The sequence below is a fragment of the Solanum tuberosum genome, unplaced genomic scaffold (genome assembly GCF_000226075.1).
Source record: "Solanum tuberosum cultivar DM 1-3 516 R44 unplaced genomic scaffold, SolTub_3.0 scf00467, whole genome shotgun sequence".
Lineage (NCBI taxonomy): Eukaryota > Viridiplantae > Streptophyta > Magnoliopsida > Solanales > Solanaceae > Solanum > Solanum tuberosum.
Genome location: NW_006239388.1, coordinates 299514 through 315042, shown reverse-complemented (window position 1 = coordinate 315042; position 15529 = coordinate 299514). Strand labels below are relative to the sequence as shown.

The following is a 15529-nucleotide window of genomic DNA, read 5'->3' as shown; positions in this document are numbered from 1 at the left end:
AATAATTATAGCTGCACAAAGTAATTATGATAATTATAGCTAGAGAAATATGATAACACCTAAATTATAGTCATTTATGTAAATTTCTCTTTTTAAATTGGAAACCTTTTTGTTACCTCTCACTGAATTTTCTCTCTAGTAACATCTTAAATCATCATGTTGTTAATTCTTTAACTAATCATAATTAGTGTCAGAGCCAGAAATTCTTACGAGATGTGTAACACAGGATTAAAATAAGTGATCTAAAGTAATTTTTTAATTGCCTTTTGCCCCTAAGTAATTTATTTATTTTTGCTTGTCAAGGATATTTAATTGTTCATATATATCAGAAAAATATAGTTTTTTCCTTGTATGGATGGTCCAGAATTCAATTGAAACTCATTGCCTCTCTTTTATATATTTGTGTAATTCTTCTTAATTACATGGCCTATAAATGGAAGCGTTGTAACTTCCGGTACACTGGAGTTTTAAAAGGGGAGAAAAAGGTTTAACTACTGAACCTTTTACATCACTTACAAAATTATACTAATATGTTAATTCGACTTCTTCTTCTTCTTTGGCATCCTCTGTAACTTCCTCCACTTCAAATATATCTGGAATGACAATCCTGAGAAGACCATGATGACGCTTGTCCATTGCTTTGTGGACAATGGGTTGCCACTTAACACAGATGACACGACTATGCTAACAAACTTGCGCGTTGTGGTGATGGTTGTGTTAGTCAGTGAACCAAATCGGCTAATGGTTAGAAAAATGAAGTTCTGGCCAACAGCACCACATAGACAGTACATAAGAATGTCCCACGCTGCTTCTGGGTGCTGCTTACAGAATTGAACCGCCTCAAATCCGCTGGCATTTGACCAGCCAAACATGAAGATCATATTGTAAATGGTACCCCATAAATTCATTCCTAACATAATATCCCAAGCAGATGTCTTAGGGTACCTGGCAAAATAGAAAAACTTTGTTAGTAACTACAAGTAATCGATTGAAGTTCTATCTAAACCATACATTTGGCACACATACCTAGCAAATTCAAGGAGAAAAATGTATATTAAACAATGTGTTCTTTTGATTAGCACAATATTTTGGTTAAATCCCTCATAAGATAGCAATACTCATGCAATTTCTTCTATTCTTGATCCTAAAACTCTATAGGAGTTCTCATAGTTCTTAACCTAGACGTGTCTCTTTTGACATGAAGCAACCCAATGTGTCAATTCCCAATCAGAAGTTTAGCTTATGGTGTAAGCCAAAAATCTTAAACAAAGTTGAACTACAAGTATATAAAACACCAAAATGTTAGTGCTCATGGAGTGCAGTGACCTAAAATGTCCGAGTCTCATGAATTCTTCCCTCTTTGTTTTCCATTACATCATAAAATGACTTATAAACTTAATGACCACCCCCTATTGGTTGTTCGTGGATTCAATAATCAAGAAATCTATCCATGACTTCTTGCACTAAATTCTCCTGACACATTACTAATCCTCCAAGTGTAGATCTGCATATTATTAACAGATCAGTAAGGAGTCACAGATAACAAAATTACCTTGCGTTAATCGAATCCTGAGTAGCATTGGTGAAACCATCAAAGGTGAGGTTCAGGAAGCACAGCCCATATCCAACTGGAGCATTGGGGTGCGCCAACTTACTTATTGTTTTTGAGCTAGTCTGAAGACAAACAATTATAACAGAAAAGGTAAGCAGTGGTGCTAAAAAACATGCTCTGTTTGCTCGTATAATCGCAAGAATCAAATCTGAAAACTAATAGGATAGACAGGAGAGAATTGACACCTTTTTTCTTGTCTTTTTTTATTTATAAAATAAATTAATTCAGACGTTTTAAATAAAATGTCACCTTTAGAAGTGCAAACATTGATACTCCACCAGCAACAAGCAGTGTGCACACATACTCTGGAACTGTATATCTTATGCCATAAACTATTGCGCCGATGAGCATTACTGCAGAAAAGCATTGTAACTGTATATGTCAATTAAAAGAAAGCTTTTATGAATATAAATATATTTTATGAGTAACGCACAAATATATATCAACAAAAACATCTATCAGTAAAGGAAGCCAGAAATTCTGGTTTCTTGCAGCAGAACATTTAAGCACGGGTGTATCCTATAGATAAGCCTCCCTAGCAGCCACTAAATAGTCCTAGACATGGTGTCCAAAGGGAGGCATCAATAGAAACAATAGAGGGATCCTTCCCTAGAGCTTTTCATTAATCTCCGTTTTTCCTATAGCTTTCCATTAATCTCCTTTTAGCCCAACAACTCTTTTTCATCAGGGAGATATGAGAGACACAGAGATCCCAGTTACAGTAAATTCTCTCTTATCTAAAAAAATGAAAATATTAGTTCTAACTCCATAGAGATGCTATGTCACCATACCACTCTTCCATGTGGTCCTCCAAATGTAAACTGCTTGATTCTACCAATCTTTTGACCTTCAATGGTCAAGACTATCAGATACAATTATCAGGTAGACTATGAGGCAATTCATTTATTTATTTCTAGTCCACTAAACCCATATCCTCTACTCCAAAGTGCTTCTTTTTTTTTTTTTTGAGAAGGACTCCAAAGTGCTTTTGACAACCATTCCAGTTAAACACAATTTCTTCTCTGAATATCCAACAATGACTGGAAACCCACCATGTTTACTTGCTATTCTTTCTTTTTCTTCCTTTTCCCGAGTACTGGCTATTCTTTCTATGGTCATGGTCTTAGCATATGTATGATCAGGGTATTTTCATGTTGACGAAAATGTTTGCTAATGCATGTATATTCCTTTCCTTTTTCTCTTATTCCCAAAAGGAGAAAGAAAACATATGCTCATTGACATGAAAATTCCATTCTCTTTGAAAGCCAAATCAAGCATCTCTCTAACTCTCACGTCTTTCCTTTTGTTATCAATACAACAAAAGATAGTGTCCCCTATAGCTTTCCATTGATCTCCTTTTCCCTATAGCTTTCCACATCTCCTTATTAGCCAACAAACTTGTTTTTGATTGATTATTTGACAACAAAAACTCGAAAGGAAAAAGGAAGGGAAAAAAAAGGAAAGACATTTGTTATAACTTCAAAAAGAATCTTGTTAATGGTAAAATACCAGGAATCATTTTTGATGATTTTGCCAGGACCTGCAAAGCCAATTAACCTCATTAGTATCAGAAGTAAAGAAACAACTATTTAGAATAAAAAATGTCAACTCCTACGACTAGGATATTGATCACAGCCAGTAAAGCATTCTTCTAGTCCTAAATGCTATTTTGGAAAATTCTAGAACTATGGTTTACATTTCACAACAAGAAGAGAAAATTCCATGGAAATTGGACATACCTGTGCAGGATAACTGATATATTTTAGTGCTTCAATCCCCATTGCTGGTCCAATAGTATTAGTAATGCCAGCACTCCAGTAACTCCACCAGGGAGCACCACCACTGTTTCCGCTTGACCAAATCTTTATCACTGCACAAAAAGCACACTGAATTCTTAACTAATCATCTAACTAGTGCTAATTCAAGCATATATACCATATCACCAAGAAACATGTGAACATCCAATACTTGAATGCTGTAAACTTACTCATAAATGACCATATCAGACATACTACATTTTGTGCCAGGTTCAGGAATGCCAAGTGTTCAAACCTCTCGTTGTTTGGGCCAAACCGCTTAGTTGACCTAAAGCCCAAATACAAACAAACACAAAAAAATCAACTTAACGTATATAAACACTGCACAACTCAATCAATCAACAAGACCTCAACACCAAACACCTAGGATCAGCTGATTCAGTGGCGTAGCCAGAAATTTCATGAAGGGTGTCCAAACTTTTGATAGTAAATTCAAAAAAAAAAAAAGTTACTCTATAGGTGTAGGTTTTGAGCATACCCTTGCCATTGAGCTACAAGTCTCCATTGATTCTAAGTGTGTTCAAAATACTATATATATACCAATATAAAGTAAGATTTGATACTTTTCCGACAAAGCTGGACACCCTAACACTACCATAGCTCCGCCCCTGTCAGCTATATGAATCTTTATATACATTATGCTCTGTTCAGGTCCATTTGTAAATATTTGGCTTTCAAGCTCACAAGTTCAAAAATACATTGTGACAAAAGTTACACAAAAATTCCAAAAAATTGACCGTTATGGCATATTCAGGCAATGTCTTTGGATTGAAATGAACTTATGAATCTTTGCTATGGTTACTAAAGATACTCCGGTGATTAATACAAAATATTTTAGTTACCAAGAAGGAAAACAAAAAGGCAATGTCTCGTTATAACTCAACATAGAAGCTGCTGCCTTAATTTCCTTCTTTATTGGTTATCAATATTACTATACTACTCACTCACACTAAATTCATGTGACACTCTTTCCTTCTTACTCAGTCTAAGAAAGAACGACATCTTCCTATAATTAGTAACAATTTTATTTTGAACTTCCCATTTTAAGCTCCAGAAATTTGCAAGTCTTGTGTTAGATCACAAGTTTCAAAATTCTTTTTTTATCTCTTAAATTTCGTAACCAGTCAAACACATTTCACATAAATTAGGACGGAGGGAGTAACATTTAGCATAGCACGTTCCATCAATTCTATTTCAATATCTAACTTGTTATTATTGAATCATAAGACCACCTCATCAAAACGTTTGAAGTGTTAGAAAGAACACACCGGTAAACTATATATTTTTTCGAACCAAACTGGTAAAATTTCTTCTTTTTTTCTTGATTAATCGCCAATAAACATGAAACAAAACTCCATTCCAAATTAACAGTCACTTTAGCTCAAAAAATATTTCCTAAAATAATTGTAAACTTAGGAATTCAATACTAAAGCTGCAATTATTTTCCTATTTAAGAAGATATCAATATTAGACAACAGTTAAATGAGAACGAATTAGTAATAGCAAGGAACATAACAAAAATGAATAGAAGTTTCTAGAAATCGGAAGAAGAGTGAAATGCTTACACAGTCTCTTGCAGAACGCCTTGGTAAATATAAGCAGACCAAATGCCGGCGACACAAAAGCAGTGGCGGAGCCAGGATTTTCGCCAAGGGTGTTCATACTTTAGGACAAGTAAAAAAGTAAACCTTGCTAGTCAGATTATAAAGATTGGCTTCAAAATAGTCATACCTCAATATCAAATTAACCAACTATCCAAAATGAAAATTCTTAAAACAGAAACTTACAAAATATCAATGAATAAACTAAGGATGATGAAGTAGTAAAGTGGTAACTACAATTGCACTCGACGACACTTCATCTCTTGAAATGTTTTCATAATACACTCATTAGAAACATCTTTAAATACTTTTTTCTCTACATAAGGAACTATGCAACCATCTAAGAATTCATCATCCATTCGATTTCGCAAGTCATTCTTGATAATCTTCATTGCCGAAAAAGCTCTTTCAACTGTAGCAGTGGCAACAGGTAGGAGCAAAGCAAACTTCACTAAAAGAAATACGAGAGAATATGTTAAATGCTTCTTTGTCTCAACCAACTTTCTTGAAAGTTCTCCAAGTCCACCTAAATTGGAGAACCTTTCATCAATATCACGAACATCAATAATGTAATTAACAAGTTGATTCTCAAGAGCTCTCATGTTGGACCCATCAAAATCATCAGGATATAATTCAGTCATTCTCATTATCTTCTTTATGTCAAAACTAGAAAATAAATCAATTGGATTCAAGCAAGATACTCCATTAAGCAAATCACTTGTCACCTCATTGAAACGATCATTAAGTTCTTGTAGTTGCCAATCAATGATTTTATAAAACACATCCACACGATAATGATGCAAAGTAGTACAAATAACTACTTTACGTCGTGATCTCCCAGAATTAGCATATGGATCATCAAAATTGGGTAATGAAATGTCATGCTTGATACAAAATGCTTCTACCTTTTCTTTAAGTGAATCCCATCCAATATTTTTTTTAAAGAGAGGATCCCATTCATTATCTCTTAAAGCTTGCAACCTTCTCACACTTCAATGGCGGTTGAGGAAGAAATATACAATGATTAAAGCTTCCAATTTCTTAAAACTTGCAAATATGTATGAAAGTTGAGAAGAGAGAAAGGTAAAGAGTAAAGTTCTAAAGGGTTTTTGGGAGAAGAAGAAGTCAAAAAATCTAAAAGGAAAAGACAACTATGAATCTATTATTTTTTTAAATTAAGAAAAGTCAAAAATAGACCTTTTATTTCCTTAACTTAAAAAAGGTAACTTTTGTACTTTTTCTTAAGAGAAAAACGGAACAAATATTAAATAAATGAAATGTTCAAGCCTGGGATCGAACCCAGGCTGAGTTTTGCCTTTTCTAAGAGAACAAACGGAATAATGAAAAAATTTAAAGAAAACGCCAACACCTGGGCTCGAACCTGGAACGCTGAGGCAACTTTGCACAACCTTAACCGCTGGGCTGTCAACCTTTATTGTGTCAAGGTTGTGCAACAGTTAGTATATATCCAAAAAAATTGATATTTAGTATATATATCCGTAAAAATTTTCCGACGAAGGTTGTTCATCTGACCACCCTCGCCATGTCATAGCTCCGCCCCTGCACAAAAGGCGAGGACCATAACACGGCGGATCCCGGCGCCGTGAGACTCCATTGTGCTTAATGTCGTCGGCGCTTCCACTTTGATTCTCCCTGCCACGTGTGTATTCTCCGGCGACTCTCTCCGACGACGATTACTCACCGGCGATAGGGAATCGACGGGACACCTTCGGTGTTTGCCGTTGAATATTCTATTTAACTGCCGCTGCACCGGAAATGATGATTTTGTTTTTGGGAAATTTGTATTACAGAATTGTGGGATCTGATTACGTATGTACTCCACGTGGCGAATAGCTATTAGGTGACATAAGTGTTAAGCGACATGTGATTGGCAGTGTAAACGCATACACTTTTTATTTTTAAAAAAAATCAAAAATGTCATTAAATTACGTGAAGAATAAAAATATCATCCGTTTATAGTTTGACTCACAAAATATTCTTATCGTTAATACTTTGGTTTTAAAATGTCCTTAAACTATGCGAAAGAACAAAAATTCCCTCAATTTATAGTTTGGTCCAAAAATGTCATTGTCGTCAATACTTTGGTCCAAAAATATCCTTGTTGTTATTTAATGGGTCACAAATGCTATTTTCCGAATAAATATATATTATTTTCTTTTAACACATTCTTTTTTCTGATAATTTTTTTAAAAAAAATCAACATATGTTTATCTTACTTCAATTCAGAAAAAAATAAAAAATGAAAATATTTCTTATTTTATTATCATTATTTTTTACCATTATATAAATATAAATTAATGATGGATATATTATGATCTTATATATATGACATATATTATCTGTCGAAAAGGTACATAAAGTTATTCTATTTTAATTGATAAAATGAGATTAAGAAAAAAGAAATTCCTATATTTTTATTTGTTAAAGTGATTTTAGAAGAAAGAAAACAAGAATAGTGTCCTTTAATAATATTTAATTAAGAAGAAGATGTGTTTAAAAAGAATAAAATAATATATTTATTCGTAAAAGGGCATTTTTGACCCATTTTGTAACTATAGGGGCATTTTTGGACCAAAGTATTGACTGCAAGGGCAATTTTGAAACAAAGTATTGACGGTAAGGGCATTTTTGAGCCAAACTATAAATGGAGGGCATTTTGTTCCTTTCACATAGTTTAAGGGCATTTTTTACCCTTTTACCTTTAAAAAAACTACTCCCTCCGTTCACTTTTATTTGACAAAAGTGAAAATGAAAATCTATTTTAGGAATAAGTAACAAGTAAAAATGAACGGATGGAGTATTTTGCTTTTCTATTTATTTTGAAGTTTCAACAAGGTCCCATGTGTTTACATTGAAGCCCATTAAATTTGAATCACCCAGAAAGAAATAGGAAAAATTATCTAACTATACAACTTTTTTTTATCATATCCTCTAAAATTTTCTACCATTTGAAAAAAAATCTCGTCCCTTATCTTTTGATTCGGATGATGATGATTTTCATGAAAGTAGATCCAAACAACAAAATGATCCATTAATCATGAAGAAATTGCAAGAGGAGAAGTTGAAGAAGGATGCATGTTCGAGTTTCAAATCACCCGTTGAAAAACTTCCAACGAGTTGGTATATAACCTCAATTATTTCTAATGTATTTGATTGATTTTTGTGTGTTTACTTATGTATCATGTTTATGTTTCAACTATTAGATATATTTACAATTTTTTTTGTGTACAATGTATCTGACACAAATGTTATTGTTAATAAATTACCCCAATTATTTCAAACCTAAATTAGTATGAATCATGTTTATATAGTTATGTATCTGATACATAGCTATGTCAACTTTCATTATATTTTAGTAGCTGATACATACAATATCCATTGTTATGCATCGGATACATAACTAAACACACCTAATACAAAGTTGACACAATCCATATGGCTATATGTATCAGAACTCATGTATCAACTTTGTATTAGGTGCATTTAGTCATATATCAGAATTTGTATCTTGACACCATACATATAGTTTTGTGTGTTTACTTATATATTATGTTTATGTTTCAACTATCATAAACATTACAATTTTGTTGGTGTACAATATATCGGGTACAAATGTTATTGTTGATAAATAACCTCAATTATTTCAAACCTAAATCAGTATGAATCATGTTTATAGTTATGTATCTGATACATGCAGAGTCGTCTTAACCCTAGGCCACTAAAGTCATCGCTTGAGGCCCCATATTTTTTTAAAAAAAATTACTTATAAATGTTATTTTTTTAAAAAAAAATTATATGAACTATGAGTGATATGATTTCCACTAAGGAATTGCATATGAGAGGAATATAGAATCCGAATTTTGTAAGAAACAATTTGATGAAAATAGTGATAACAAAATCACAAAGTCCCTTGAAATTCGATATATAGATTTGAACTTTTGAAGCATATAAAAATACTTTTGATTTCTTATTTAGTGGTTAGGGGTGGGCATGGTATGGTATATACCGAATTACCACACCATACCAAAAAAAATTATATCGTAGTTTTAGTATTATGGTATTTGATATGGTATATGATATACATTTTAATTTTTTTTGGTATTCGGTATGGTATTTGATATTTAGAAATAACATACCGAAATACCGAATACCATATCGAACTATACAGTTACATAAATAACATATATATGTATTATTAAAATACTAACAAATATGCAACCTAGTATTAGAACAAACTAAATGTTTAGAAGTTGAAACTTTGACTACTCTATTTTGATTGAAATGTATTTGAATTATTGATTAACAAAAGGAGTTTTTTGTACTTTATTTTGCATGTATATATCTACATGTGTAATGTGTTAGTATGATACAATTGAGACTTTTTTTAATGGTCAAAATCATAATACTCTATTATACAAGTATATATTAGTCGAAGTTAAACAATTTATGGCTACCGATTTACCATATCGTAGAATACTGTAACCAAACTTCAATATACCGAACCATACTGAATTAAATTGGTATGGTAATGGTATAATGTTTAAAAAATAGAATATCGAAATTACGGTATCGATAGTTTCAAATACCGTATCGTACCATGAATTGCATATGAGATGAATATAGAACCCGAATTTTATAAGAAACAATGTGATGAAAATAGTGATAACGAAATCACAAAGTCCCTTGAAATTAGATATATAGATTTGAAATTTTGAACCAATTGAAGCATATGAAAATATTTTTGGTTTCTTATTTAGTGGTGAATTGAGATCACTAGATATGAGAATTTGAAAAGAACATTGTCTTAATCTTGAACTGTCTTAACACATAATAGTTATTCTGTTATTGATGGTTTAGATTTATTTTTTCGAATTAAAAGTGTTAAGAAAAATAATACAAGTAGAAGATAATTATCTAATGAAAATACTCAATCAAATAAAAGGACTTGATTCTTTTCCAAATACACATATTGCTTATAGAATAATGTTAACAACTCATGTAATCATTACCTTAGCCGAAAGAAATTTTTCAAAACTAAAATGGTGTAAAAAATAATTTAAACAAAAATTGAAGGGAGAAAAAAAAAATTTGGAAAATAAAATGGGGAAAAAATGGTAAAAAAAAAAAAGAGGAGAAAGAGACTACGTACGAGAGAAAAAAGGGTGGAGAGAGAAAAAAAAGAATATGTTTATTTAATATTTTAGGAGAAGATTAGAAAAGAGGAGAAAGATTAGGGGAGATATTTTAGGAAGAAAATTAAAAAAAAAAAAGAAGATTTTCTAGGACTAAAGAAATGTGTGTTTTTAAAATCTCTTTATTATATTTATTTTTTGTTTTTCTTGTTCTACTTTGTTAAGATTTTGTTGTTATATTGCTGAAAAATCAAACTATTGTTATATAGGAGTAATTTAGGTGCTTAAATTGTATAGTTAAGTTTTTTTTATATAATCCTTTGATTGTTTCTTGTTTAGTTTAGTTCAATTCTTTGATATGGACTTGATATGTTGGGCTACTTTTAGTTTAGGCCGGACACTAGAACCCAAACTAAATAACACATTAAAATAACGAAAAAACTACTTATTTACACAAATATTCTTATCATATTTAGTAATTCTTTCAATAGTTTAAAATAATTATATATTGTCTTAATTACTAATTAATAATTATTTGATATCAGATACACTTAGATAAATGTATCATTGCTACCAGATACATTGAAATAGGGAGAGAGGCGAGCGAGATAGGAGGGAAGCAAACAAGATAGTCTATGTATCCCAGATATACATTTTGAAATACAAATACATAGGAAGAGAGGTGAGCGAGAGATGAGAGAGCAAAGAGGCTAGCGAGAGAGTCAAATACATGAAAATCCACTTAGATATAATGTATTTAAAACAAATTACATCATCTAATTTTAACTCAATACATTTGAAATACATGTATTCAAAGTCCAAATTATGAAGAATATATTTTGATCAATTACAAACTTGAGGGGCAGATTTGAATATTTTCCTATCATAATATAAACCCAAAAATAGATTTAGAATAGATGATATAATTTGATCCCTTCAAAGAAGATATAACTTAGCTTTTACTCTTCGTTTTTGTAAGTTTAATGTATCACTTTTTTTCAACATGATGTATTTAATCAAATCGTTGGAAAACTAGCAGAGTTTGGTAGACAAAAATAGGAAAATAATGAAGGAAAACCGTGTATATATTTAATTTTATCTATTAGACAATGACCTTTTAAATGAACCTAATTTCACGATTTAGGTGGTCTAAAAAACACTTCCAAAGAATAAGTCCGTTGTTGTCTCCTTCTTATCCCATCATGTTTGGTATCCGTTTTGGAATTTGATTTATTGGATTTAGCCGAAAATCTCACTCTGAGGAAGTAAACGGCTTTGTATTGAACTCAAGAACTTTGGTCAAGAATAAAAGAGTATTTATCTCTTTATCCCAATTACCTTATTTTCATTAAGATTAAGTTGTTTGATCTGGATGCACATCTGAATATCAAGAAGAAGAAATGTATTTGTTAGCCAATTTAATAAAAAATGATTATGAATATAAAAAAGACAAATACAATTAGTTTTTCCTTGCGAAGTTATGACCATCAGAACCATTTGAATACAATTTCTTGTCTTTTGTAAAAAAAATATTTTAATAAAAAAAAATTATTTTAATTATTCGTACTTGAAATATTAATAATGATTTTTATATATATTTGGAATATTTTATTCTTATGCATAATATATCTTACACTAACGAGCAGAACATTAGAGATGCACAAGCCTTGTCTAATGAACGACGACTTTCGATTCTTCACTAGAGTCGCCGCCCAAACCTACCTATATAAAAGAAAAATAATTGATTACTAGATCCCGAGCAATTCTATCTTTTTTCCACTATCCAATACTCATGCGTCTCATTTCTCCCTCTCTTTTAAATCTTTCAATAAAGCCTTCTTAGCTGTGTTGTCACCTCTTGGCATTTTTTGTTTACTGACATGTTGGAAGAGGACTTTAACTTTAAAAATGCCTAAAAAGGTCAAGACCATAGTCATTATAAAAAGAATATAATAGTAAGCATGTATTAAGGTAGGTATGTCTAAATTGAGATTCTAAATCAGTAGATATCTATAAACTATAAAGTATGACACAATTCATAGTACTTATTTGGGGACAATTGCTTAAATTTCAAATATTAATATGAAATATAATCTGAACAACTCCTTAATTATATATATCAAGTTGAAGATAAACAATGCAGTTTCAAACTATACTCATGAAATTAGAAATTTCACTAAAGATAATCAAAATTTAATATATTTACAATCTTAGCTTATGTATTGTATTTTTTTTTAATTTTTTTTTTATCTTAAAAAGAATGTCATTTTTTATAACGTTAGATTTTTATTGAGACGATTTGTTACCACATAAATATTTATTGTTCATTTTAAATCACAAGATTCAAAAACTTTGTTAGAAAAAATTATGCATGCAGCCAAATACACTACATAAATTTAGATGAAAGAAATATATGAAACATAAAAAGTACTCCATATTTTACTTATATATATGGGTGAAATCACCGTTTGAGTGACGAATGTGACTGAATATAATAACTTTAACTTAAATGGAAAATGCATAAGTACCCCCTTCAATTATACGCGAAATCCCAGCAACACACCTTAACTATACATGAGTTCTATTATCCCTCTGAATTATTTTTAAGTGTAATAAATACACCCTTAACACAACCTAAAACCTATATAGCCACTCACATGATGGGAGGTGTTTTACACTCGCCTCCAAGTCATCATTATGTCAGTGTCACGTCAATAAATGATTAGATCTATAAAAAAAATATATAAAATTTCATGTCATTTGATTCCTTCTTCTTCATTATCAACACCCACTCCATAACCACTAAACCCACTTATTTTAACCATTAAAACTCATAGCAATCACCATGAAAATTATAACCCACCATCAAATTTATCCCTTCACTACCACCGGATTCAATATCTACTATCAGTTTTATTTTTCTTTCAATCCAAATAATCCAAATAAATTTCATAAAACATGGTTCAAAATCTCCATTGAAGAAACTACTGAAATTTCGAACTCTAATTTGAGAAGAATTCAAAATTGGGGTCATTTTCTTCTTATTGAATTTGGGTTAAGATAAAGGCTGATTGAAGTGAGAAGGGAAGAGAAGGAGGGAGGGCGTTATTGATGGAGAACTGAAGCGATTAAAAATGAACACGTGTCCATATTAATCAAATTTTAATACCTTTTTCCATATCTTACATGCTTCTAAGAGAGTGAACACACTCTTTGTGCCACCTCTAAGAGAGTGAAAACACTCTCAATTAAGGCAGGTATATCTAAATTGAGATTCTAAATCAGTAGATATCTATAAACTATAATAAAGTACGACACAATTCACAGTACTTATTTGGGGACAATTGCTCAAAATTCAAATATTAATATTAAATATAATCTAACAACTCCTTAATTATATATTTCAAGTTGAAAATATACAATGCAGTTTCAAACTATTCTCATGATATAGAAATTTCACTAAAGATAATCAAAATTTAATATATTTACAATCTCAGCTTATGTATTGTATTTTTTATTTTGTTTATCTAAAAATATCATTTTTTATAACGTCAAATTTTTATTGAGATGATGTTTTGTTACACAAATATTTATATTTATTTTAAATTACAAGATTCAAAAATTTGTTAGTAAAAAATATGCATGCAGCCAAATACACTACACAAATTTGGATGAAAGAAATATATAAAGCATAAAAAAAATATGTTACCTATATACATGGGTGAAATCACCAATTGAGTTAAGAATTTGATTGGAATATAATAACTTTAACTTAAATCTTATACTTATACTTAAAAATTTATCTACGGTATGTATAAATCTATCAAAAATTCAATAAGTAAAAATATATTGGTTCTAAAACTCATAAACTAAAAATCATGTGTCCTCCCCAATCTGCATTACGAAGAAAGCATAGGATATCAGAGTTAATTGCTTGCAATTATTTGAGAAAATACATAATTTGTACACTCTAATTGTTAGGAAAAATCATTTATACACATTTTAACTATATTAATATATTATGGACTTAGTACTTTATATTCTTGATTGAGGTGAAACTAAAACCACCCGATGAAGTATAATACTAGTTTCATTGAGTAAATTGTAAGGGTAGGTTAGCGTTTATTTTAGTCATTTAGAATAAGAATTACTCCCTCCGTCTATTTTTAGTTGTATGTTACGCTTTTCGAAAGTCAATTTGATTAATTTTCAAAGTTAAATTAGATTACATTAATTTACATCATTATTCTTTTAATCATTTATTCAAGTAAGCTTTACCAATTATTTCAATTATTTTTTTTTCATCATGAGTAGATAAATCCTTTATTGAGGTTGTAAAATTTAATACAGGTATAACGTTCACAAGTTTCGTGTGTTGCATAATTTTTGAAAATTAACATGTCTACCCTCAGTTTTCTAGGTTGATTTCTCCCCTCATTTTAGTACTGAATTTTGAACTTGTGCTATTAAATTTCAGTGAAGATCAGAATCCTCACCAACCAAAGTTTTAGAAGAGTAGAACCAAAATCGAATAAAAAAAATCAAAAAATTGAAACTCAAAACCAAATTAATTTGATTTGGTCTGGTTTTGTAATTTTTTGATATTTATGCCAATCCGTAACAAGTAGGTCAAAGTTATGTACAACTCATTGCAGCAAGAACCTTCAATAATTGGACACGTTTTGGAAGGTATTATATTTAGCTAAATAGACTTTTGTTATTATAAGGCACGTTTGACGATAGATTAAACAATAATTTTGGAAGAACAATCACAAATATAGGAAAAACAAAAGAAAAAAATGAAAAAAGTTAATTTTTGGTTTGACAAGTTCAAAGGGTAGGGACCAATTTGGTAATTATAGTGACCCACACGTTATCAAAATGGACATCAGTTTGTCACTTTCTGGAAAAAAAAAAGTAAAATTTAATTTCAAAATTAAGACAATGATTTTTTTCCATTTAATTTCCTTGTTTGTAAATAAGTTGACTTTTATAGTGAAGCTAAATTTATTTTGTACGTGTTTAAAATATAAACACTTTTGACTTTTTAAAAAACTGGCCTAAGTCTAGGGGTGTACAAAATCGAACAAAAACCGAATCAAACCGCAAATCGAGAAAAAAAACCCGACTAGTGGTTGGTTTGACTTGGTTTGGTATTGAAAAAAAAACCCGACTATATTTGGTTTGGTTTGGTTTAACTAAAAAAACCCAACCCGAAACCAAATCAACCCGACATTATATATATAATTTTAAAATTTTTATTTTATACATAAAAATAGTTACTTTGATATAATTTTTAAATATTTCTTATACTTTTTCATAGTTTTTATCTTTTAATATATTATT

General features: G+C 30.5%; 1 protein-coding gene across 1 annotated transcript; it reads right to left on the bottom strand.

Annotated features, from left to right (window-relative positions):
* Window positions 1-366: 366 nt before the first annotated feature.
* Window positions 367-6815, bottom strand: LOC102606171 (UDP-galactose/UDP-glucose transporter 3). The gene is made up of 8 exons (XM_006363865.2): window positions 6602-6815; window positions 4995-5054; window positions 3600-3697; window positions 3352-3482; window positions 3122-3152; window positions 1862-1965; window positions 1553-1674; window positions 367-945 (listed from the first exon to the last, which is right to left on the bottom strand). The coding sequence occupies exons 1-8, from the start codon at window positions 6643-6645 to the stop codon at window positions 534-536; spliced, it is 1002 nt and encodes a 333-aa protein (XP_006363927.1). The 5' UTR covers window positions 6646-6815; the 3' UTR covers window positions 367-533.
* Window positions 6816-15529: the final 8714 nt, after the last annotated feature.